Source organism: Metopolophium dirhodum, chromosome 2, assembly GCF_019925205.1.
Source record: "Metopolophium dirhodum isolate CAU chromosome 2, ASM1992520v1, whole genome shotgun sequence".
Lineage (NCBI taxonomy): Eukaryota > Metazoa > Arthropoda > Insecta > Hemiptera > Aphididae > Metopolophium > Metopolophium dirhodum.
In genome coordinates, this window is record NC_083561.1 from 21,481,463 (window position 1) to 21,508,747 (window position 27,285).

Below are 27,285 nucleotides of genomic sequence, written 5' to 3' on the forward strand. Positions count from 1 at the left end.
TTGTTATAATATGGTGAAAACTGAAATTTTTTTAAATTTATATAAAATAAATTGATTAAAAAAATCGACCACTCTAAACATAATAATTATATTTTTATCTAAATATTGATCTGTGTGGTGGTAGTGGTATTTTTATATGAATGAAAAACTATAGTTGTCTGTAGAAAATCGCATTTTTTATCCATTAAATTGTACATTATACAGGATGATGGCAATTCGCCCTGAAAACTGACTTTTCAGTATTCCTATCATATTCGTGATCGTATTTAATAGGTCATATAATATTATACAGTATTCCAATATTCATGCGACATTGTGTAAAGAATAATTTAGTTCAATTGACCGTCGGTATGTGAATAGGGTATATTCTCTAGAAGTATTTATGCAGGACTAGCACATTTATGGTTGCTTCTATTGGAATTTAAAATTGTATAATAATTATTAGTACATATAATATTATATTCAGAGGTCAATTTAATTTGTTACGGATGCAATTATTCATTTTCGTTGAACAAATTATCGTTAAAACTATTTGTTATTATCGTTACCTATAACATAAATTTAGTAATTAACCTACATTTTTAGATTTATAATAATATATGTGAATTATATTTCACCAGATATTTTTCACAATAATTAGGGGTATTTTTATTTTCATTTTTGGTAAGAACCTTTTATGTTTTGCTACCTTCTTTTGTGAAACTCATTAGTTTTAAAATTCTGTATAAGGAAGAATCTATTTGTAGTAATGTATAACTACAAAAAAGTAACATGTATTTTTAATAATATTAATATTTGCTTATACTTGAATACGTTTTAAACTTTCTAGTTCAAATACATTTTATTGGCCTTTGGAATTTATATTACTGACTAGTAATGCGAAACTTACGCTATTTGGATGCCATTTCGTTATGTACAATAGCTCTATATTTTATTATACGCCGTTTGACCATTTTGTGCATATTAATAATCTTGTGGTGGACCACAATTTATTTGGTTGGTTGTCTAGGTAACTACGAGAACAGGGCTGAGCCTCAAATATATGGTACATCGTTTTACTTTGTTTCTTTTGTGGTCCTGGTGCAGTACCTACATTTTTAATGCAATTGTAAGACTGCTATTTTGTTACCTTACCAGTTACCATGAATCCATCTCAAATAATAATGACATTTATTGAGACAAATACAATATGTATATAATATTATTGTAAGAGTATGTGCATTTTTATTTTATTTATTATTTTGGATTAATATTATTGATATACAATTATCATAATTTTATTATAGGTGTACCTATGCTATTTAATTAATTTATTATGAATATAATAATATTAAATGTGTAATTTTTTTTGTAAAACTAAGTAGTTATAGGTACTTAAGTTTTTTCTGTCTACGTTATTTATTATTTTAAAAATAATACTATTTAGACTGGTTATTTTAAGTACATAAAAAAGTAAAGGTTTATTCTTAAAATTATTTTATTTATTGGAACTGGTTTGATAGGTAACACTGATTTATTAGCAAATACGTCTATTAAAATACTAAATTGTAAGTAAAAAACAACATTTGCCATTCGTGTTAATAGTATAACTATACATTATACATAATATGAATGAACGAACCACAGAAATACTAAAAACACCTACAACAGGGCACATGCTGACGTCACTTTGTAGATTCAAATTTCATTAATCATCCATCATCACAAGCAACTTTAACGCAATTACCATGTCCGTCCGACCAATGGTTTCCGTATTTAGGTCGGTAAACGGTTTTTATAAACGATAGTAATAATAAAAATTGATGTATTGTTTCTTTTTATTTGAATACAAACAATGTGTATGTATATGTACATTGTATATACACATATACTATGTATGGTCGTCATGGTAACACTCGGTGCCCCTAACGTTCACATAATTCCTATTAGAAGGGTCATTTGAATTTGCTGTTGGCGCCCTCTTTAATTTCTCCCCTGCTCGGCCAACGAAATATACACGTGGACGCTAAATTGTAAATCATGTCAATTATATAAAACATAATATATACATATTAATTGTACACATATTATCGCAGACTGTCGAAATTGCTTTGATTTTATTCGCTGACTATTCTTACTTAATTTTAATCGATAGAAGCACACGCGCGAGTTGCAAAGTAAAGTTTTACTTAGTCGCATAACTATTTCGTTATGGTAATAAAGAATAGAAATTATTGCAACATAATAAAATGGTGTGAGTTTAATGAGTCGTAAGCGAACCAAATTAACATTAACATTATGTTTATTTGTTTTCTGTGTTTTTAATACGTCACTCGTAATAGTGTCTATTTAAACGTATTTAAATATGCATATTATATTTTTTTAGATAAATAAACTATTTAAAATTATTCATTTAAATATCAGTTAAGGTAAAAACAAATTAATAACAATATCTATTTGAAATATATAGTAAGTATGTATGTTAAATATTAAAGTAAGCATAAAATAATATTAGAGATACGTTTTATACTTATATTGTCATGAACATTTAAAAATATATTAAAAGCGTGTTTACAATATTATTAAATGTATAAAACCTTCTGTTTTAATTATCATACTGGAATTTTTGTAATTACCACTGTTGTAATAACTAATAAAAGATATACAGATATTAATATAGTACTGATATTAAGTTAGCTATTTATTTAAAAATAATTATATTTTAAACAATCTTCTGTTGATTTTAATATGTACCCATATAATATATATTAATTTAAACCATAATATTTATGGAAATAAAATAGGTTTGATTTGTTAAGGTTTTTTGTAGGTATTTTTAAACTAATAAAGTTATGTTTTCTTGTTGAATAGTTTATTTGAAATTAGGTCATAGTTGTAATCTGCGTCATGAAAAAGTATCATGAATATGAACATTAATTATACTTCTATTCTAACGGGTTTGGGTATAATAATTTAAACAAACATTTAAAAGCTACTCTTTTCATGTTATCATATCCCTACATTTAAATAAAACAATATTGTTGTCCCTTAAAATTAGTTTTTGAACCATTTCTGTTTCAATATGTTTGTGTAATTTATTAAAACCAATAGAACATTTATCTTTTGAGCATGTATATTGTATACGGTATATAATATGACATAGGTATATATAATAATTCTCTTCATAAATGCTCAAAGTAAATTTGAATAAATGTCATGCACAAGACTCTTGAGCTCTGATTTTATACAAAAAAAAAATATTCATAATCTATAAGGTTAGTAGGTGTGCCTCACTTACATAGCGCGTTTGGCGCCGTTTCCTGCTTTGTATTGTGGAACTGGAACACATACGCTAGCCAACCGGTTCGTCGTTCGAAGGTATATCGTTGGGAAAAGCAATCGATTATTATTAACCGCGAAGCAAGGTCAAGTTTGTATGTTTCTGTTTTAATGTTACTTTTGTTTTTACGGAATAAATATACCTAACAGCACAATTTATTCGCTAGTGGGTCTCTGGCAATTTAATCACTTTCACCACGAAAGTCGTAGTCGTGACCCACCAGGCATAGTATAAAAACAGTCACTATTGCGTCCATTAATAACTATTATGAAAATAATATAGTGATATTATACTCTCGTCTCTCACGCGAACCGGAGGGAAATTAATGTACTGCGCAATTTTCAATGTATTATAATAATATTTTGTTTTATAGTCTTGAGGTTGTTTGTTTGTGACGATAAATAATTTTAAGACGTCGAAACCGGTCACTATATGCTAATACATAATAATAGCTAAATTATTAATTCCCTTTTATCTTTATCAGTTCCATTAGGTATACAGTAAAGATGAATGTCCGTATTTTGTCATTTTTATCTATGTGTAAAACGCGTCTTAACTCGTTATATATCAACAATGAACTATTATGTGTTACTATATTAATAATAGCGACCTTTTAGTGATGTCACCATTTCTCGAGGCTTGAGCTTTATTATTAACACTTTGTGAAGATCATAAATAGATAGCAGGTTATAATATTACTATGTTAGTGGCTTTTACATAAAACTTCTTCATTGTTTTTCAGTGAAAAAAAAAACTATAAATACCATCGATGTACGTGCTCAGCTGTGATGACACCCTTAATATACCCTTAAGATATCTTGATCACTACTGAATCCTTTGACCTTTTGTTACGTGACATTGTACATGCATGTTATGATCGCATGGATAAATCGTTGTTGGTTATATACTTATATTTTGTTGTAGAAATTAAAATAATATTTGTATTAACTTTGTTTGTACAGCCAAATGATATATTTTTAAAATATTGTTTGCAACTTAGACAAACCTTAACCGGTTTTTAAAATTCCAATTAAAAAAGAAAAATGTTATTGAAAACTTTCGGTTAATGGTAGTTATTAAAAAACAACTATATGTTCCTATTGAAATTAAATAGTATAATAATATGCTGTTTTTGTAGTATTTTATTAAACTGTAAATTAGTCTAATATTTCATATTTCGGAAAAATATTCTATAAAATTATAATAATAATAAATATACTAATATTGAATTGTTTGTTTTATAATAAAATATAAAAATAAATTATAAGAAACTATACCTTTTTAAGATTTATGCGCGGTGACTATTTGGTTCGAAAATTATTATAGTAAAATGTATTTGGCTTAGGTATTATTTTAGTATTGCCCTAGCCTCTAGGTCTAGATACTCTACGATTATAATTTATAAGTAATAATGTATGTAACATATTAACTGTTGTTTAATTTGTTTAGTTTATTAGCCAGAAGAGATGATTACACATGTAATTAGTTATCACTAATTGGCTAATTTTGTAATGTATAAAAATGCATTATCTTTCAAATAATTAAGTATTTATGGCCGTCAAATGTTTTCTTACCGAATTTTACAAACTATAAAGCATTTTATTAATGTCTCTAGTTCTAATTATATATTTATTAGAATTAAAAAACAACAAGAAATTAAAAAAGGTATATAATATATTATTAAACTTAGATCCACACATATGCATACACATATAGTAGGGTACCTATCTATGTACTTAATAGCCTTTATAGTTATAGTTGTTTGAAATATGTTAGTTTTACCAATACAAAAAAGTAGGAATGTATGTGATTGATTAAATGTGATGGGTTTAAAAAAGCAATAGGTATATTGTATGGTTAGTGTGATGTTTGTTTTCTGTAATGTTACAACAGTTACAACTTTCAGATCGGCTCTTGATTCAAGTGTTTAAATGCATTCATAATAGGCTTCCATACAACGTTGAAAAGTTGTGGGGGTCCATGACAATATAAAATACAAACTAATGCATACGCCACACCAAACTATATTTATACGTAAATTGTACAAATTCACTTTTAATAAATTGATCTCGTCACTTTGCGAGGTTTATACTTTATACCATTTGGGACGGACCTTGTCGCACGGTCTTACAACCAAACAAAATTTTTTTTTTCATACGTGTGCACAACAAAATGTATATTATTCTTAACGTGTTACACGCAAACCCACAGTATACATATTGTATACATAATATTGTGTAGTGCACGGAGGTCGTACTGAAGCCCCCTAAACGTTTCCCAACTAAATCGATAGCTAACCCGGAAACTTAGGGATCTATGTCGGAACAAAAAAAATATATATAATAATAATAATAGTTGTTATAATAAAAACCGGGAGGGTCGGTTTTATTACCCAATAGGGCAATAGTAACGACTACTGGCGTAGAATTATCAACGGGACAATAATGTAGACGATCTAGAGTTAGTACAGCGTAAAAAAAAAGTAATAATAAATAATAATAGTGCTCGCGTAGGGGAGAATGTACTTGGAAAAATAAGCAATGTAAATTCAAGCCGAATATTATATTCCAAGCTGCTCGCTGGCCACAACCGAACGTATATATATTCTGAAAGAAAAGTATTGCATTGTGTTAATATTATTATTATTTCTCACTCGTTTCTCACTGCTCGACTGTAATTTAATTTTAAACGATAAAAGTAGTGGAATTATACTGCCAGCTATTATATATTATATTCAGTATTCCATGTACCTATATTATATTATAACGTAACTGCAGTTTTGATTATGCAATAAATACCTTATTACTTTTAATAGATGTCACGGATAAACGTATACAATTGGATAAAAGTCGTGAACAAAATTATCCTCTTATGTGGGTCTACGTTTTTCTAGACATATCCCATATATTATTTTCAATTGTTACAAAAATTATGTCGAACAACGTTTTATCAATTACCAACCTATCTGTATATCGTTATTCGTTTTAGTACAAATTATTCATGTAATTATGTAAATATTATATTATATTATTGTTACTTATATTTTATAAATTAAATTTATTTCAGATATATTATTACTGTATTTTGTTTGAAATTAGGTTCGATGTACAGTGCCGGAAGTGTACAAATAAAATAATACTGGAGGAATCTTTTAATAATTCATGATAAAGCATCAAAAATAAAAAAAGTCGTAAGCTCTTCTGGTTACGTGATCATACTATAAAAGTAAAATATTGTAACTCCTTTGATTTTTTTCTCTATAAATTGTAAAAGGTTAAAAATTAAACTATACAGTATACTGACCAATACACGATTAAAAAAGTTCTTTTTCTATATTTTATTTTAACATTTTTGAAGAACTTACATATCCCACGCATAGAATTTACAAACACCTCTGAGTATGACACATGTGCAGTTGTTGTAAATTGATGATTCATCAAAAATTAATGAATAATAATTTTTTATGACCTTGCTACTTTGCTGGATTTGAAAAAAAAATACCAATTAAGTGCATTTGTTAACTTAGTTTAATATTCATAGTTAATAGTTCATAGCTTTACAAAAAAAAAAAAATAAATGTAATACTACATTTAAGTAATATAAAATGAATTCAATCTCTTTAGATTTTTTAATTTTTTCTGCAGTGCATTTATTGTTCATTAATTATTAGTTTATTTTTTTTTTCAAATTTAAACGTGCGTTGAATGTTTTTGCAGTTCTTAAGTTTTTGTATTGTTTGGCAGATTTTCAATTATAACGGCAACATTCCATCCCATTTATGTACTTAATAATAATTGTTAACTAACTCATGTGACCTCGACGAGTCAAAATCTACCACGCCTTTCAGATATTCTCATTCGCTACCGGTATTTCAAATCAATTTCCTATTCAAAATTGTACATTTGTACATGTCTTACTGTCTTAGATACATCTATTCATACCCCATTATAATTTATTTTACTGTGTTAGATCTTTCTTTATAGTTTACTATATTTTTAAATCTTTTAATCACATATTACGATTTATTTTTTTATGAAATGTATGTTGTTGTTGGCGACTAAAAATAAAGAACTCTATTGGACTTCTAAGCTTATCTGCCGATTACTGTCGTAAATCTAATCAAATGTTTTTTATTTTGCTATTTCTCCGAATAAATATTCCTTCTATGCCATTCAAAAATGTCAAACGTGTTAAAACAATAAGTATCTTAAATGGTATGAAATTTGTTTATTTATCTAATTGTTTTTTCTAATAACCGAATAGAGTAAAAAAATAAGCATAATAACTAATAAGGCTTGACAAATATTCACAAGCTTTTAATAACAATACACGATAAGTACGAAAATTTCAAATAAAAGCTTTTGTTTGTCCGTCTTTAATAATTGTGATGTCTCTTTGTATGGTCGGACTTAGCAAAACTATATTTTTTCGTACAATTCGTTACGTTGTTTAATGTTTATATATTATGCGCATAACACAAAACATTAAAGGTGGACTCTAAAGGAGTATTTTTTGTTCCGAATATTATATCATTGTCTATAGTCCTTTGGCGACGAAATAGTAGGTGTCATATTGTTATCATGAATATTTGCAAAATAGTAGTTATGTTGAAAAGTATTTTTCCAAAAGTGGCGGTATTCAACGTAGAAACCTATTGTAAAGCAAACTATCAACATCAATGATACTTGTGTACAAGTATTAAAATTTTATTCTAATAGTATCACAATGTGCACACTGATTTCCCAAGATTAAGAGAGCTAATAATGAAACTCACGGGATTGTCCGTTAGACTTTCATTCTCTGCGGCGGTATCGATTTAACGCAAGGGTTAGGGTTTTCTACGTGTTCGCCCGTTTGCCCTACAAGGGGTTCCCACAGCTCGTTGTTAATACTGCCGTGCAGGGGGTATGGATATGAAATCACTGGCATAATATTTATAATACCCACGGCTAATAGATTTGAGATTAAAAGCTATTTATGCGATTATTTCTCAAACAATGGTGGCGATAAAAAGATATATTATGTATAGTGAATAAAAGACGGGTCACGGATGTAATCTATGATTTTTGAACGAAGAACAGTACACAATCTAAAAATCTGATGCTTATATATTTTGTACCTTAACTAGGTATGGCGTTTTAATAAATAAATTGCTATTTGCAGAGGACATTGTTGTGTGATATATTGTTTATTTGTATCTTACAGACTGAAACGAGTTTTCACAGTATCAAGTATTGTAAATCTATGCTTTGTGGGGTTAACAGGATTTGTAGCTTGGAGTATCTAATCTTAAATTTTATTGGCGCTAATAAATAATGTAATAAATGAGTATCCATTAATAGAACATTTTGAGAGTCCATAAAATCGACTTGACTGACGGACATCTAAGGCGTTGTTTCTTTTGGTCTGGTTTTATTATAGTAGAGTAGGTTACCTGCACTTAGAACCCATCTCAAAAAATTGGCCTGTCAACACTATAGTCTAATGGTGGTGCAAGGCTGCCGGAACATTAGTCATATTTTTACTCGCTTCGCCTATTGGGCTATGAAAAAAAAGCAATCCAGATAATGGTCCCTAGCTGTTTAATTATCATTATTTACCCTGTTTTCGTACATGCACGCAACAACCGAGATCGGGTTGCGTGCTTATTAATAATCAACTTTTTGGTTTGGCGTTATTTAATAAAGGTACAAGATATGCCTTAAAACGCAATTAACTGTTGTTATATTGATTATTTTGGGTATGGTGCAGGTTTAAATTAAATATTTATTCAAGTATTTTAAAATTGTATGAAAAATTGATCACAAATGGATCAGAAGTGTGAACAAAAAAAAAATAAAATAAACAATTAAATAAATATTTATGCTAATTGTAGTGGGGTTTAAATATTTAAGTTTTAAAAACTGCTTTATTGTGTAGTGAGTTGAATATATATTTCTGTAAAGTTTTGAATTGTGTAACATTTTTTTTTCGACCTGAGATGAATTACATATTTATATACAGGGAAAACCTCACGTATATATTTCGTTCATTTAGTGAATTATCAACTAAAGTATCAATATTAATTGTTGAAATGTTTTAGATTTTGTCTCAATATTAATAATTGATATTATGCATTGCAAAAATCGTACATAATCACGAGATTTATTCAATCTTAAACGTTTTATGTTTGTGACGATTTATATAAAAATTTTAATTGGATAAACTTACTTAAATTAATATTAATTATCTATAATATTCATTATAAATAATAATAATAATATATTTGTCATGTATATATTTGCCTGTGTTAGTTCTAATTTAATTTGACATATTGAATTGGCGTCCCATATAAACTATATAAATGAATAGTTTATAATACTTTATAATGAAAAATTAATTGTAATTTGTATTTCTAATTTTTGGAAACCGCAGCAACTGTGCAATGATTCATCAACTATTTTCCATTTTAATTATTCAGATGTCACTTCAGTATCACTATAATATAATGGACTGTTATTATCGCACTATTGTATTCTTTTATTAAAATATATACTACCTATACAAGACGTATAATAGTATTTTTTTTCAAATTTTTTTGCCATCGTATGAAATAAAAAAAATAGTAGGTATGAATCATTATATTTTTGTTCATTGTTCATGTGCAATGTGCCAATGTGAATTCTGTATGTAGATTGTAGAGTACCCTGCACCTACTCCGCGGTTGACGTATCTCATGACGTGTATGATTCATATTATAATGACTAATGGGGATTGCGTTAATACTCGTGAGATACCGACCAGATTTGTTTTATGTTTCGGTCACATCCTAGAAACTATAGAGGTTACAACAATTTATTAATCTTTCAAAAATCAGAATCACCCTATATAAGGTTAGATCGTTAAATAATATTACATCAAAAGGCCCCAGATATTGCAACAATTTATTAAGGCCCATTTCGGTCATACACGTTTTAAGAAAAAATCTTGTGCTAAAAGAACCAAAGACAACACTATAAGAATTCGTCTCGCATAAAAATTAATTTCAAAATTAAACTCTATATCATTAGCCTGTTAATTTCCTTCCTATCAACAGCTCTAAATACACTAAAACTTACACAACGTCTAATCTTACCAAAGTCAATATCTATAGCATTATTTTCTTTATCCATAAACACATTAATTTACTATCTAATTGTAATCGTAATATCTATATATTATATATATATATATATACTCGTGCTGTATGTAGGCATAATTCAGAAAGAACAAACATATTTTTCAGTAGTCTGTTTAATTATTTTATTATTATATAAATATATAATATAGGTAAGTATATATGTGTGTAAATGTTTCCTTATTTTTACGATAAGAACAAATTATGTAAGTCTGACATTTTGTATTTGATTTAAAAACTGTTTGTCTCAGCAAAACTAAGTGTTCAATTGTGCAATTTTATTATAATATAAACTTATATACTTGTATTTAAAAAGTAATCGTATGGTTGTGATTGAATTCGTTTGTCTTTCATCGCTCATCAAAAATAATAAATAACATGCTGTTTGCGATGTATTACAATTTTCGGCCACGATTCGTTGTTATAGATAAGTAATAAATAACACACGTGATTACGTGAACTATTTTAATACATTCAACGGAAACGTTTTCTTTATTTTCCTTATTGACACTTTATATTACAATAACTAATAATGCTAGTAATAACTAATAAATGACGTATAACTGGAGTAGTGCTCTTCGTGTATTTATACCTACCAGTGATTAGGCGTCACACCCTCCCTATTGCCACTGTGATAATTGTTTAACAGTATGAGAATCTTAATAATAACTTCTAATACATAACTATAATACCGCAATCATGTATTTATATTAATCTAAAATGTATTTTATGTATCGTTTCAGATCTATAGTATAATCGAGAGGAATCAAATTGCCAACACGACGATACATCTAAGAAGTGTTACAGTGTTTGCTCCGCACAACGAAGCGTTTTTGAAGATAACTAAAAAAGATAGCGACGATGAATATTTACCGTGCTACCATATAAGTGAGTTTAAAAGTGGGGGTTTTTTTTAGCGATTTCCTACTACAATTTAGGTTGAGTAAATAATATATGAAATACATCGTATATAAACACTCCCAAAGGATATGGTTGGTTGAGTAGTACAAACATTTTTAATCCCCAAGGAGCACTGCATTTTTTTTGTAGTTATTATTACTTTTATGAAAGAAAATGATAGCTTTTTACATTGTTATTTTGTCATTTAAATTTTTTTCCAGTTAAATATATTTTCTATTATAGAATAACATTTTTGTATTGCACATACTGCACAACCGTCTTAGTCTTAGTAACTGTCGATAATTACTTGTCAAATTTAAATTACTCCTTTTATTAGGTATAACCTTTATGATCATATTATACATTAACAAATAATATTATAATAAACTATAATATTAACTACCAGATATAAATAAACCTCATATTATTTAAAGTGAGACCAATTACTATGAATAAACACGAGGGTGGCACATAATATAAACATTGGGAAGGGAATAATATATTTTATTTTCATATAAATTATAAACAATGATACTCAGTTTTCACAAAACGGGGGGTAGATACAGATGAAAGGAAGTGTATTAGGATGTTACGGTGCATTAACTTACCAGAGTGTCACGGGCTTTGGGCTTAATAACGACAGTACCTATACACCGAAGTTCAGACCACCTTGACCGGTGGTTTTAAACGCGTTTGTCCGTTAAAACCGCGACAGCCGGATCGCATCGTCCGTAGAATTTTCTTTTTTAAGTATCGTTGTATGCGCACATATAGTATAATGTAATTGTACATTATTATTAATGTCTACGCGACGCCATCGTTACATGTTACGAGCAAAGTCAATCACTGGTTGACCACAAGTATATACCTACGTATATAACTTCCCTGTTTTATACTGGCATGTCAACAAGTACATTCAGTTGGGAAGGTACCTATGTAGAAATATTTGAATGCAATTTAGTATTTTTTAAAGCAATATAAAAAACTAAAATAAAAAAAATAGAGATAGGTAGGTAGGTACTTCACCTTTTACGTGGTATGTAAATGTTTGACCATGTCGTTAAAAATATAAGTGAACACAATTTTACAATTCTTGGGTTTTTCATTTTTTCCGAAGTGTATGTAGGCATTTACAGCTTCATAATATTATTATCAGTTATTAAAATACCGTGTTATTTTATAATAATAGAGGCATATTGATTTCACTTTTCAATAAACCATTTCTTTAATGGTTTTAATTTTTTGGGGATGTATTTTCTGATTGTTTTGGCTTACGTTGGAAAAATGTGTATACGAAAACATTACTTTTGGTTTTTGTGTTAAATTTTTATATTTCGTTTATTTACATATTATATAACATAACTATAACATCACGATTTAAATGCTAAATTTATCTTCCAGTGCCGACGTCTCACAGTGTTTGTTTTTTTGTCAATATAATTTATTCCGTACGTGTTTTTTTTTATTTTTATAAAACATTTGTGCTCTACCTACTTATTTTACGGGTCCCAACGCATAGTATTGTTATAGTACAATAATAATTATTTTAAGTTTTTTTTTTTTTACCTCCATTCTTTGCGTCTATATTTTTCAAGGAACTTCAGAATTTCTTTATTTGACACGGTACGAGTACGCTTATTAGAAATTAAAATCTCCCAGGTGGATACTGCACATGCAAGTTGTTTTGTACCGGTATGAATAAACGCTGTTAGTATTTTCTATATAATCTAAGGTCATTGTGCGTGTGGCCTGGGGATGGAACACGCGCGCGTCCTTCTTGACACATTTGTTTGGGCCACACCGTGGTGTCACCTTGCACATTGTTTACGTGATTTAAAATTGTACATCTTCACGAAAACTGTTGTTCGCTTAAACGCCTTAAACGGTCGACACATGCGGATGAAATTATACTAGCATTCCTATGCATATAGAATATGCGCAGAGTTATAAAATATTTTGTTCAAACAAAAATCGGAACAAAAATTAGATCAAATATCGAAATATTCATTCGTATCTACATAAAGTTCAATAAAGCAAAAACAGTATACAAACATATATGTATATTATACCTACATCGAAGTACAATTTAATTTAAAATTGAATATAAACAGTAGGAAGTAAAGAAAAGCGAACGCCTGGTTCTTCAACCTATGTGTAAATAGGTACCTACTTAATAAATGAGTCCAAAATTAAATATAACGAGTAGTAATGCAATATTGCCTCATACAATCCAACATAATGTGTTCAAATTTACACGACAAGAGTTAAATTAATTATGTAAAAAAACATGCAAAAAATTCAGCGGTATTTGATATGTAGTGTTTAGAATATAAATGTAATTCAATAACAATAAAACAAAGTAATATCACAAAGACAATAATGTAAATAATTATTAAGTGTTGTTATTATTAATTAATATTCACTACAATAGAAAAATGCATGGGTTTATAGAATCTAACTCAAAACTATTGAAAATAATCAAAACTTATTCTCGGGTCTTCCAGCAGAAAAAAATTAAAAATTTAGATTGAAAAAATGCTTTTATATATTATCATAATATTTGAAGATAAAATATGAATTATATTATATATAAATAGTTTTTTTTTGTATGAATCACGGATACAAGAAAAAGATTTATTTATGACAAGGGTTCCTTCTAGTCGCTATAAAACACTTTTGGTATAATAAATTCATTGTTACATAGTTGGTTATTTTAAATAAAAAAATGTAATGGCTTTTAAAGCACCGGGATCAGCATCACTTAGTTTAAAATCTTACTACGATAACTTTTTTTTATCCTAGTGTTTAAAACTTATAATTTTATACTTCGTGTTTTTTCATAATAAACAGTCATTTTTATTCTACAATATCGGTATCACGGCAGCCGGCAGACCAGTAGAATCTATATTTTTATTCACTATTGGGATTTTTCAGCTGTTTACTTTACAAAATCATTTTTGTAGCTCTTAAGTTATTTGATTTAACAAAATAAATAAGCTAATGTTAATTTAAATTTACAGCAAATGTACCAATGAAATTGGAACAATTGGGAAAGTCGGTATTTTCTGAACTAGATGGTAATCCGCCTATCTGGATTACAAAGAAAAGTCCAGAAGAGATTTACGTTAACCAGGCTAAAGTCGTCTATAATTTGGCTAATTATGAACACAATAATACATTTGGAAAACCTCAAGTAAGAACGCGTTAGATAGCTTTACAATAAAATATATTCTTCAATATCAAAAAATATATTTATTAACTTTTGTTTATAAATAGGTGTTGCACGTCATTGATCAAGTTCTACAACCTCTGCGAATGAAGAAAAATAGCCCTCAAAATGTCTACAACCCTAATGCATGGGAATTCATGGAAAATGCTGAATACCTGGATTTAGATAGTTACCACACTAAGTAATTATATAATACGCTTATAAAAAATACACTAGATTTAATCGATTAATTATAAATTTATCTCTTCAGTTTAAAAATATAATTAATAAGTTTTATTGAGAGAACTAACCACATTTATGAATGGTATTGTGTTTGATATTTATGCTCTTAAATAAGCTAATTGTATTGAAACTTGAATGCTCAATTTCCATTCAATATTCATGTATAATGTGTAAGTCTCCTAGTATAAGTGAGACGTGTGCATAGGAGTAAATATTGTTGTGCGAGGATAAACACGGTGAAACACTGTATATATTATTCAATTTATAGATAAGTGGCACGAAACTAAAATCATACAACTACAGAGTTTTAATCATCATAGGTAATTGCATTATCTCAACGTTAAACGTTGAAAACATTATGTTAATTCAAAATCCATACGATACTGATATATTGCAAATGTTTTCATTTACAAATGCATTTCAATTTTATGTACAGTAATAATACTGTACTGGAAATAGTCGATATTAGCAATTTTTAATTTACCATGTAATGCTTGCATAAGATAAATGCGTACGTAGTGTTTTAACAACTAAATGTAAAAGTCTTAGGCCTATAAATGAAGTGTTGATTTTTGCATAATTTCGGTATATATTATGTTCCCGGTACGTATGTTTAGTTTTAAATGTTTCTTCTTCAGTTAATATTTTACATAGTAGGTACAATTAATTAAATTAGCGTTGTACCTAATTATTTTAACGTTCAACTTCAAAATTTCTATTTCCGAGTAATATCAAGTTTCTTTTTTCTGACCATGATTATTACAATAGAATAAACCCTATAATAAACACAGACCTATTATAGAGGTTTTTCAAATTATACTTTGTGGTTTAAATTATCTACAGGTCTTGTTAAGATTTTCTCGTCGGAAACATTGATGAGTGATGACTGATGTCCACTTATATTCTAGTCCAACTACAAAACCGATTACAAAACAATAGTTATCATTTGTAGGTTATTTAAAATAAACAATTTTTTCTATAGTTGTCAAATATTTTTTATTTTTTCTAAATTTGATTTTACTATGTAGGTAATGGTAAAAATATTATTTTAATTTCACCTTATTTGCTAAATTATTTTCTAGTATTTTTTATACGCATGAACTTTTGTATTGATTTTTTAAAACATTATTGCTACCAAGGTATACGTCGTGTTTTGTTTTAAGAACAATTTAAAAAACAATTTTAAAAATTTAAATTACGAATCTCAAGTATAGTAGTTCTAGGATATTAACAAAACAAGTATTGTGCAACGTTAATATTTAGAAATCGCAGTTACATATTATTATATAGATATATAAATACGTACGGGCGTCGTCCGAAAATTGTCTCTGAGCTGAAGAGCAGACCGCTTTGTCTTGTACGACTCATTTCCTCTTGTACTGTTTCTTTTAATTACATTTAATCGTTTTCGCTTCAGTCCTTTACACCCACTTCCTTAGTATGTTTAATTACCTCAATGAGGGGTCTCCATACCACCTCGGTCAGGGGCATACCACGCATTTTTACCCGTACATCCTGTTTATCGTTGGCAAATCGTTAAATACAGATCGTACCCGTTCCTTTACATTTATCAGCATAATTGTGTACCTAATTTAAGTAATAATCTGTATTAGGGAAATAAATTATCAAATTCAAGAGCATTTTAAGACTATTAATATTTTACAAATTAAGTATAAAAAAATGAAAATATCAACATTTTTTTTTCTTGTAACTAATACTTACCTAATAATAATTAAGTTGTCACTAAATTGGCTATTTCCTTGGTTTTAAATAAAATTAATATTGGTTAGTTGGAGTGTTGAAAGCTGCATATACATTTAATTATAGTATGTATATTAAATGTTTCATTTAGCTTTACCCTTTAAAGAAAATACCTAGATACTAAAAAAAATAATACATTTTCAAGTGTATATAAAATAATGAAAAAAGTTTTCTTTTAACATAATTTTACCATAATTAACCATTAAGGTTGTGGGGTTTGTAACGTTGAATATAGCAATAAAATGAAGCGCATATTTAATTAACGTAAAAACGTAATGTACCTACTTTTAAATATGCTTAGAATTATATTCAAATATTTTTTTTTAAAAAGCACATAGATTGACCGATGAGATAATGTGATGATAATAGCGTCTAAAGTTTAAAAATATATCTTTAGGAAAAATATAGGTGGATACATTATCTATTTAATATTTATTCATATTTTGAGGTATATTAATTTAATTTAATTGTTTTCTAGTACTTTTTTGCAACGGGTACAAAATCTGGATAAGAAGAGCGTGTTCTCCAATCAAGGTGGACATACATTTTTCATACCCGTGGACGAAGTGGCTAATGTAAGTTTATTGACGTTATATATTATATTACCTATATAATTTATATTTTATTCCATATTGTGTTCGTAGTTGGAAAAACAATATTATCATTCATAACAAAATAGAAGTCTTTGTTAGGTTGATAAATTGTTTTAAAAGATGGACTGAAATGTAATATAATATCTATTTCACACATTGCCATTATACTATTTTTGTGTGTCCCATAAAATAAACTACCGCCCTTGACATTATATACATAGGTAGGTAATATGATCACGAACTATAATTTTAAAGTTTTCATATTTGAGTACCCATGTGTACAAAATAATGACGGTAAAATATTATATTATTCATCATGACAGTCTCTTTTAGTTTTATATTTGTATAAGTGCTAAATTTCAAAATTTAAAATAGAGGTTTTTTCAAATCTTTAAATATGAATTTAATTGATATTATCATCACTCTACAACTGTTATTTTTAATCGATCGATATTATGTACAGTTTATAGTATTAGTTTATAATTATGATAATTCATATAAATTCGCAATAATAGTTTCGAGAGTTTTCATTGTCTAAAATCGTGTAGGTTCTAGCTTTCACCATTGGTGAACATTGTTATAATATAGGAGTAGCTAAGCTTTATTTTTGAAGATAATATGCTTCTAAATTATCAATATTACGTTAGCCTATACGTCATTGTCTATATCGTGACCGAATTATGATTTCAAGAGTGAATTATTATGATCAGAGTTTTTTAATGATTTTAATGATCTACTTGATTTTTGGAGAGAACCCGTTTCTAAATCTAAATGGCACTGTAACAGTGAAATTATATTTTATTATATTTTCAATTTCGGGAATATTAAAATGTTATTATCCTTTAAACTTGGAATAGGTACATGTTTTTTTTATGTTAATTATTTATAAGTAACTTTTTTTAATGAACAATGAATTTAAAATGCTATAAACAATTAACATAAATATGGAATATAAAACAAATAAATTATAAAATCTAAAATGTCGGTATACAATATAAAGTCATATATGTGCATTGTACACATTCTATTTTATGACGAACGAAGGTGTTTTGGATTATTTTACTAGGTAGTTAATCTATATTAATTAATATATTGGTTTGATTTATGTTTTAATTGTATTTAGTATCCAAAAGTAAAACCTGAAAAAATCGATGTGAAAGTGATTGACGCCCACATTGTTCCGGATAATGTATTGTTTTTGGGACCCACCAACGAAGAAGAACAATTTAAAACTTTAGCGTTCACTGACATGCTTAAAGTATTTGCGTCTTTATCTAAAGCTGTAGAAGGAGATAAAACTAAATGTAAGTCGTATAGAACTGAAATTGAATTTGAAAGTTGTGCATTAAATATCTAATTATTATATTTTATGTGTTATACGAGTGTTTCTTATTACGTATTATTTTTTATATTATGCATATTATTTAAATATAACATAATATAAAATGCGTAGTTGATTTTATTCTTATGAGTAGTAGAATTTTTTAATTTGTATTTTCGTTATGTATTTAAAAATTGTATCTTTTTAATACTCGTGGTATTTTTTTAAAAACGTATTACCTATTATTATTTTTTTTTATTTAGATTACGTTAGCAGTGATACTGTTGTCGGTGATGATGTTCACCCTACTGGAGCTGTAGTAGCAGAAATTGTTAAAGCCAATATACCTGTCAGAAATGGTGTGGTCCATTTGATTAGTAGACCATTGATGATCGTGGATAACAATGTAAAACAATTCATTGAGGTCAGTTAATATTAATATTTTGTTAAAAAGTAAGTTGAAATTATAAAATTTTAATTTTGTTTTGTTTCATATTTTTGATGCTGCCGGATATAATAAAAGCAGTCGTATAAGGTAAGCAAATTTTATTATTGATGTTGTTTTATTTTTATCCTAAATTATTATAAATATACACAATCATATTACCACGTAATTATTTACTGTGTTATTGTGTTATCTATTAATTATAATTTGATGACACTAGTTGTACCTTACCAATCTTAAATTCATTTTTTATTTTTGAGAATGAATAAAAAATAATAGTTTTGAATAATAGCGTGTTTTTTAAGTTTAATTTAAATGGCAAAAAGTATAGGATTGATAGAAGTAGGATTGACAGTTCAATTATGAGTTATAATAAATTGTAAAATTTTAATGGCTTTTTATAACACAATGTATTTCACTGTTTACCAAAAATAAAAATAATAAAACAATTTTAACACAGATTTATATTAAGATAAACAATAAATAAGACAAAAGTGGGTATGCATTTTGTTTTCATTATAGATTTAGAGTACTCAGCATTGTATAGAATTAACCTAATTGACGGTTTATTTACTTAATACTCAATTGCGTGTTTATATATCCATGTAACCGTAATTGTATATATTTGACAAACAAACGTGGGTAAACAAACTTTTTATTTTTTTTTTTGTAGGGAAGTAATATCATTGTTATTTCTTTATATAATATATGTACTCAAATATGTGTCTTAAAAACAACTAATACAATATTTACCTACCTACTTACAATGTTTTTTCTGCATTAATATTGAATAAAGTTTCCGTATATTTTCTAGACTTATGTGAGCTATTGAATCGTATTAGCTTAATTTACATGCGTGTTACCTATATATTGTGATAGTTTATGGTGTCATCCATTAAAGCTGTAGGAGCCGATTCTTTTTTAATAAAAAATCTTCCCTCACAGGAAAAAGTCTCATACCCCGTGAAATTGTGATATTTGGATAATTTTTTATTTAATTTAAAAGTTCAAAATTAGATTATTCTACGGGGCGTGATTATTGTTTTTCCTATAAAGTTGTTTTTTTATCGTTCAAAATTATTTTATTTTATTTAAGGCCTATTGTATGGCTGCCGTGTCATACATTTTTTACCCTTAATAATTATTTGGTTCTGACACTCTAATGCCGGGTTGCATGGACAATCACTAAACATTTAATGAACCAATAGCGAGCTCATAAACCCTTAAACATAATTTAGTGGCCCATGGTCGGTCCATTAAATTTTATTGAACCGCATTAATAATTTGCATGCAACCCTGCATTAGTATAATATTGTTTAAAATAATAATAATAACAATAAACTTGCATATCCAACTTAAAATAACAGTTCAAATTAAATTCACGAGAATACGCAATTTGCGTTTTATAGTCATGGATGGGGATTATTTAATTGTAGTCACTGTCGGAAAACTCGGTTCGTTTATCTTATTAGAAATCTCAACAGTAGTTTTTTGCTACTTAGATTAATGGATACCAGGACCATAATATTGTAGAGTTCGAGCAAATGTAATGATATATTACTTTTTTATTCGTTTATCAGGACAGAGAAGACAGTGTCTTACACCGATTCTACGAGGAGATTATGAATTCCGGTGGCGATTTCTTGGAAAAACTCACCGCCATGCCAAATGTTACACTTTTCGCACCTTCCAATGCAGCATTCAACGACCAATCCATCCAGTCGTATTTGCTAAATCGCACATACATCAGGTCTTTACTTGACTTGCATATCGTCAACAGACGTCTCTCCATCGATGATATTGTTGCTGAATCCATCGATAAGGTATGCGATCCATAGTAGAATAGTAAAGTTGTCGGTTCATAATTTTTATTTTCCTATACGTTTTTTTACTCGTTTTCTATCTCTTTTCTTTTATATTAAATGCAATTTTGCAGCGTAGATTATTTTCTACTATAGTGTAATACACGTAATATTAGTAAAATGTAACTATCGTAAATTATTATTTAGTTTTTACTTGTATGTAATATGATAATAATATATTCCATAATACATAATTCATATAATATTATCATCCTAATATTTTCGAAAAACGTGTCAATAAACTCAAATTAACAAATATTCATCTTTTGTCACAAACATAATTTAGGGTTAAACACTGTTACGAGAATTATAGTGCTTACTGAGCTTAATTTTATACTATACAGCCTGATCCACCAAGCTTGCTCAGTACTCACTCCCTCTTTATTATTATATTGAAATTACGGTTTTTAGGAATTTTCAAGTTAACACGAAAGCCATATTTTCTGGTATCTACTTCGATTTTTTTAACATTTAAGAAGTATAACATTACATAATATTAACATAATATTACATAATATTTTGTACAGTAATTCTGAAAATCAGAATTTAAAAAAATTTATTATTAAAGGAAAATATGGGGGTGGCCACACGTGGTGTGTCTATATAAGTTTTTTATTTTCTATTTGGCCATGGTCATGGCTTGGGTCTCACAACGTTTAATCGTATTAATTAATAGAAAAAACCTGTATGCATTTACTAATTACCTTAGAATTTATCCATCTTATCAGTTTTTATTCGACTTTTTCTTAAATTTAATTATCATTCTTGTATATTATTATTATTGAATGATAATACCTAGGTGTTTTCTAATAACAAAACTAAGAATAATGCGCTGTAGGAAATATGATATGGGTGACGTATTATAATTTTCTCTTTATTGTAGACATTCGTTTACAAGTATGTTAAAGTATACTATGGATAGAATCAAATACTATAAAATACTTTCTCATAAGATCTCACAATTTTGAATTACTCTTATTAAACTTAACGTTTTTAACATGTTGTTTTAAAACATTTTCTTGTAGCTTAAACTGATATACATTAGTATACATTTGGTAATCACTAATCCTGCAGTTTGAATCTTTAATATAACTTTTTTATTTATTACTGTTTTACCGATTTTGTTTTAAATAAATTCGACATTAGATAGGTTCCTCTCATGTAATTTAAAAGTTTCGTGTATTTATTCATAACACGTTTATTAATAAAAGTGTTATATATTTTAATCAACTATAGATACTTATAGGTTTTACTAATTGTATAGTGCCGTTCGTTCCTAACATTATAGTTATTAACTTATTAGTTATTAGTTTATTACCTACTTACTAGTTACTACCTATACTCACTTGCATAGATAGGTAAATGTAAACAAGTTTTATTTTAAACAGTTTTCCGTTCAAAGTGGCATCTTTTTAAATAGGATTTTTATTTTGTACTCTTTATAATTACGCAGTACTTTGTTTTGATAATTAAAAAAGTAGGTACCTACGTCGTTATATTATTGATCGTACCTCTAGAGTGTAGACGGTCTGTAAACTCGTTTTAAAAACGATCAAAATCCACCACTTACTCATATACCGAGTTTAGATTTCACGTCATTCGTAGGTACTTTAATTATTGACATTTATTAAAACAAATAATATGATTGTACCTCCACTTTTCTTCAGTTTATAATTAATTTATATTATCTATATATACCTAACAGTAGGCGATTATGTTGTGTTTATTTTATTGTGTAATAGCATGAGCGTGCATGATTTTCATTTTTGTTTTGTTTGGTTTTTTTCCCGTCTACAATGGATCAGCGCTTTCAGGTCCAAACCGAAGTGCCCCGCAAGGATCTGTTCTTCAACGTGGTCACCAGTGGTAAGAACCGCACGTTGACCCTGGAGGGTGGCGGCGTTAACGCTACCGTGGTCCAGGCTAACTTAGCAGCTACAAACGGCATCATACACATCATTGACCACGTACTGGGCATTCCATCATCGACAGTCGACCGCAAACTGGCCACTGACCCCACGCTCAAGTAAGTTACCGTGATAACTGCCGTGTGACGTGTTTCGTGCACCGGAAAATCGTTTATACTATTAAATAATATTATGCATAATATTCTTAATAAATTAATGTTCAAGAAAAAAATTAATATTTTTTCTATGCGTGTTGATTAGTACCTATTAGTACCTAATATCATTATTCTGATCTACAAGTAATGTAGTTGACGGAATTATAAGTTATAAATTATAATACTAATGTATTCGATATTGATTTATTATAGTGAAACCAACTATCTCGGCCAAGTGTCCTCACTTAACGATCAACTAGGCGACGTCCAAAAGAGATTCACTTATTTTGTGCCCAGAGACTTTGCTTGGAAGAGGTTGGCAATCGATAACCCATCAGCATACAAAAAATTGTTCATGCCCGAATACTCGAATATTGTAAGTATATAATATATTCTATAGTAGCGGCTGATTATCGCATTTTTTGCGAAATACATATAGTGAATATTTGCTGTACAGCAAAGTGATTTTTGTTAAACTTGTGTGATTTTCTTGTGTAGGCTCGTCAGGTTTTGGAACGCCATTTGATCATTGCGGATAAAGTATTTACAATGGACGATTTAAGGAAAGAAGCCAATAATAATTACAATTTGTCAGTCCATCTTCCTACTGTACGCGACATTTCCATGTATATCAAAATCAAAGACTCTGTTGAAGGTAAGACCCGTCGAAAACTGAATGTCATTTAAAAAATGAATGATTATTATAATATTACCTTTTGATTATAATACATTTTTTCTCATTGAAATTTCTCAACCATTAGTTATTCTTTGACAATTATATAGGTAGCACATAATTTAATTTTTTTGAGATCACGATTTCTCTCCCCGGTCTCCTTACAAAACAACTATAATTTTTTTATTAATTGTTTACACAGAACACTCTTTGTTGATATTATATTATTTATTCTTATTCAATATGTTATTGTTCTTAGTGATAAATTACGCATTAAATTGTACGTTGAATTCCATATTAAATTGTTTAAAGTTAAGTTTCACTGAAATTGATTTATTAGACATAAGTTAAAAAAATCAAATTTTTTCCGAAAAGCAAGAAAACTTTAATAGCATGATAGAACAATGGGTTTACAACCATTACAGTGGTTATATTTTATTATAATTAATAATATATAATATATTATGTATGGTAGGTACCTATACAACTATATACAAGGTAGAAACTAAAATATATACTAATTTTATAGAATTGAGGAAAATTTGAAAAATCCAATCTTCCAACCTTAACGATAAACGTAAATAATAAATCTATTTTTTTTATTATTATTTTTGTATAATAACGACTTATAATTAGTAAAAAAAAATATTTTCTAAAACGTTTATAGTTTTAAAACAATGTGTGTGCTTTGATTAGAAAATTCCCCTATAATACATAATAATAGCATCAGACAATAGTATATTATAATAAAAAATTCATTCTGTAGTAATGGCAGCTTACACCTTTACAGTATAATAATTGATTTATCTTCTGAGTTTCGTCGTTTTTCATATATTGAAAGATGAATATAGTAAGATGGTCAAGTCTGTAAATAAAATGTATCTACCTTTATAATTATCGTGTTAAATATTTTAATATGTAAAGTATATTGTTTTTATTTATTTACTTTGAATAACTATTTCAATAATAATTATTTGTTTAGGTTACTCAATTGAATGGCGCAATGAATGGATACATGTCCACCGTTCTGATGTCCGTTGCACCAATGGTATCATACATGTAATTGATAAAGTTTTGATTGATGAAAGCGACATTGAAGTGAATGGTGCTATTGCTACCAAATCAATAACTGGATTGGTGTTGGTCTTGGCCCAATGCCTCGTGTTCTATTATTTCAACTAGTCAATTCTACTCAGCAGGCGTGTCTTGTATGTGGAACACCCTAAGTTGCGTTTAACAGTTGGTCATAAGGTTCCCACCCTGTTGTTTCCACTGAATACATAGGACCTACTGATAACATTAACATTTTCAAACATTATCCTCTTTCCTCATACGACACGTTTGATTTTTATAAAGTGAAAATTAGTTCCCATTTGAATTGTATCCAATTCTCAAACGGACAATGTATTTTTATTTCCTATAACGTTTAAGTTTTTATTAAAGAATTTCCCAGCAAGAATTTTTTTTTTTATTGTAAGCTTGTGCCTGATTAGTTTTATATTCATAAATATATAATATATATATATATCTCATGTATATATAGTATATACATAATATATGCGTTCGTGTAACTTAATTTTATCCTTCGCATTTGGTAAAATCTTATTATTTCTTCAATATTTTCTCTTTGATGTGGATATAGCATAGTTCTGTTTTTCCAAGAAGGAGGAAAGTTGTTGATTATATTTCAAACAAAATTTGCTTTTAAAGCTGCACATAAATGCATTTCAGAAAATGCATCAATTTGACATTATCATATTATTACCAAAAAACCTCAAATATATTCCCCGTGACATCCTATCCCTTCCTTTAGGAATATTAAATTAAGAATTGTAGTCTAAAAATTGGAAACGGGTAAAAGTCAATGTGGTTTATTAAAATCAAAAGGAAAACGCATAAATGAGTCTGACAAAACAAGATATTGAGTATTTCACATGTTAGGAGTATAATTTTTTTTTAGATCAAAATATTGATTTGTAAATACTGAACATGGTATAAGTATAGGACTTAATAGTATTAAAAAAAAAAAAATTATATATTATTATGTATGCCTTACGATAGTTCAAAGTAAATAATTTGTTATTCGTTAAATATTATTTAAAAAAAAAGACAAAACTAGAATTAATAATAATAATAATAATAATAACAATACAAAACCCATAGGTTCATCTTAATCATATTCTATTGATATATATTATAAGTTATATATTTATACATCTGTAAATTGTAATTTGAGAATCATTTAATAGGAGAATTAATATATTATAATAGAAAATAATCTTGTTGAATTTATACAAAATTTTACGAAAATATATTAATCTCGTCCTTTCATTGATTAACTATGATATTATTATAATAATAATTAATAATAATATTATATTATATTATACTTAATACTCAGTGAAAACTGATAATTAGTGCATTGATGCTTGGTGTCTATTTATATTTTCTACTACTGTTCAAGTGGAAAATAAAAACCAAAATTGTAGTTTTTTTTTTTACTATTATTTAGAAAAACAATTATTCATAATATATTTAATGGCTAAGAAACGAAATTAAGAGTAAAGACAATTATAATTGGTAATTTTGATATTGTATAGACACAAAAAAAAACTGTGACTGCTTCATCCAAACAAGATTGTAAATGGACGCGAATTTTCGATGAAAAAAAAAACAACCGTCTTTGTTTATATTTTATTAACAATATAATAAATGTATATATTAGGTTTATGTGTTAAACAATTATTATTATTTTTTTTTTTTGTAATTACGGTTGAAGTCCCACTGCTATTATTTTTCTGTGTACCATAATTTTATTATTTTTTATTTATTCCTTATTAATTTATATTAAACATAATTTCAACGACCTGCACCAACTAATAATATTCCATATTATATAATATATATATATTGCATACATTATGATGTAATATGTATACTTTTTATTTATTTTTTTTTAGTTGCATTATCCATTTAAAATAAGTGTTTACTGTATACAGTGTTTTGGCACCAAGGCTTGTGGCCATTGAATGAATTTTGGTCAGTTATATTATGTGTTTGCGCCAAGTTTCTAATATTACACTCTTAAATCATAATACCTAATGTATTTTTTTTTCAAATGCTCGCAATGTTATCATTATAATTATCTACCGCGTACATAATTTAATATGTAATCTTGTTTTTTTTTTTTTTTAAACAAATAAAGTATCAATATTACAATAATAATCAGTTTGAGACGTTGCTTGGGTTAAACCGAATTCAATATTCTAGTTCTTCAGTTAGTTTGGTTTAATTGCTAAATGACTGTCGAAAAATTCCACCATGCTTTTCCTTGTTAAATCCAATTTTAATATGCTCTGGAAAACAATAAACTATATACGTAACTTTTTGTTTTAACTTTTAAATCACGTTCAGAAAAGTGTAAAGTATGTTGTGTGAATAGCTCAAAATCTAATTTAAGGGACACGTCTTAATATTATCAGAATATTTCTAATACTTATCCAGATCAATTACAATATTGTATTACCTTGTTTAATGATATTTTGTTAAAATATCAACCCATACTTACAATATTTTCAAACACACAATATTATCAGAATATGATAAAAATTACTTCACAGGAAATATGTACATTTTTTTACTGCCTCATTTATACGTCGTATTTTAATAAGTTTTTTTTATTTAAAAGATGAAAACTTTTTTCTGGTCGAATGAAAGCTTGAATTTTTATTTTACTTTAAAT

General features: G+C 27.6%; 1 protein-coding gene across 4 annotated transcripts in view; it reads left to right on the forward strand.

Moving 5' to 3' along the window:
- The window catches only part of LOC132938146 (fasciclin-1), a 67,181-nt gene extending 40,447 nt beyond the window's left edge, over positions 1-26,734 (forward strand). For 2 of the 4 annotated variants that reach the window (XM_061004831.1, XM_061004830.1), the window contains exons 2-13: positions 11,219-11,363; positions 14,396-14,568; positions 14,652-14,785; positions 17,066-17,162; positions 18,304-18,484; positions 18,765-18,925; positions 19,025-19,036; positions 20,527-20,769; positions 22,614-22,834; positions 23,084-23,246; positions 23,369-23,525; positions 24,526-26,734. In XM_061004831.1, coding sequence (XP_060860814.1) covers positions 11,219-11,363; positions 14,396-14,568; positions 14,652-14,785; positions 17,066-17,162; positions 18,304-18,484; positions 18,765-18,925; positions 19,025-19,036; positions 20,527-20,769; positions 22,614-22,834; positions 23,084-23,246; positions 23,369-23,525; positions 24,526-24,725 — 1,887 coding nt within the window. In that variant the 3' untranslated portion in view covers positions 24,726-26,734. The remainder of the gene's footprint in view (positions 1-11,218; positions 11,364-14,395; positions 14,569-14,651; positions 14,786-17,065; positions 17,163-18,303; positions 18,485-18,764; positions 18,926-19,024; positions 19,037-20,526; positions 20,770-22,613; positions 22,835-23,083; positions 23,247-23,368; positions 23,526-24,525) is intronic. The other 2 variants (XM_061004833.1, XM_061004832.1) reach the window with 2 other exon arrangements.
- Positions 26,735-27,285: the final 551 nt, after the last annotated feature.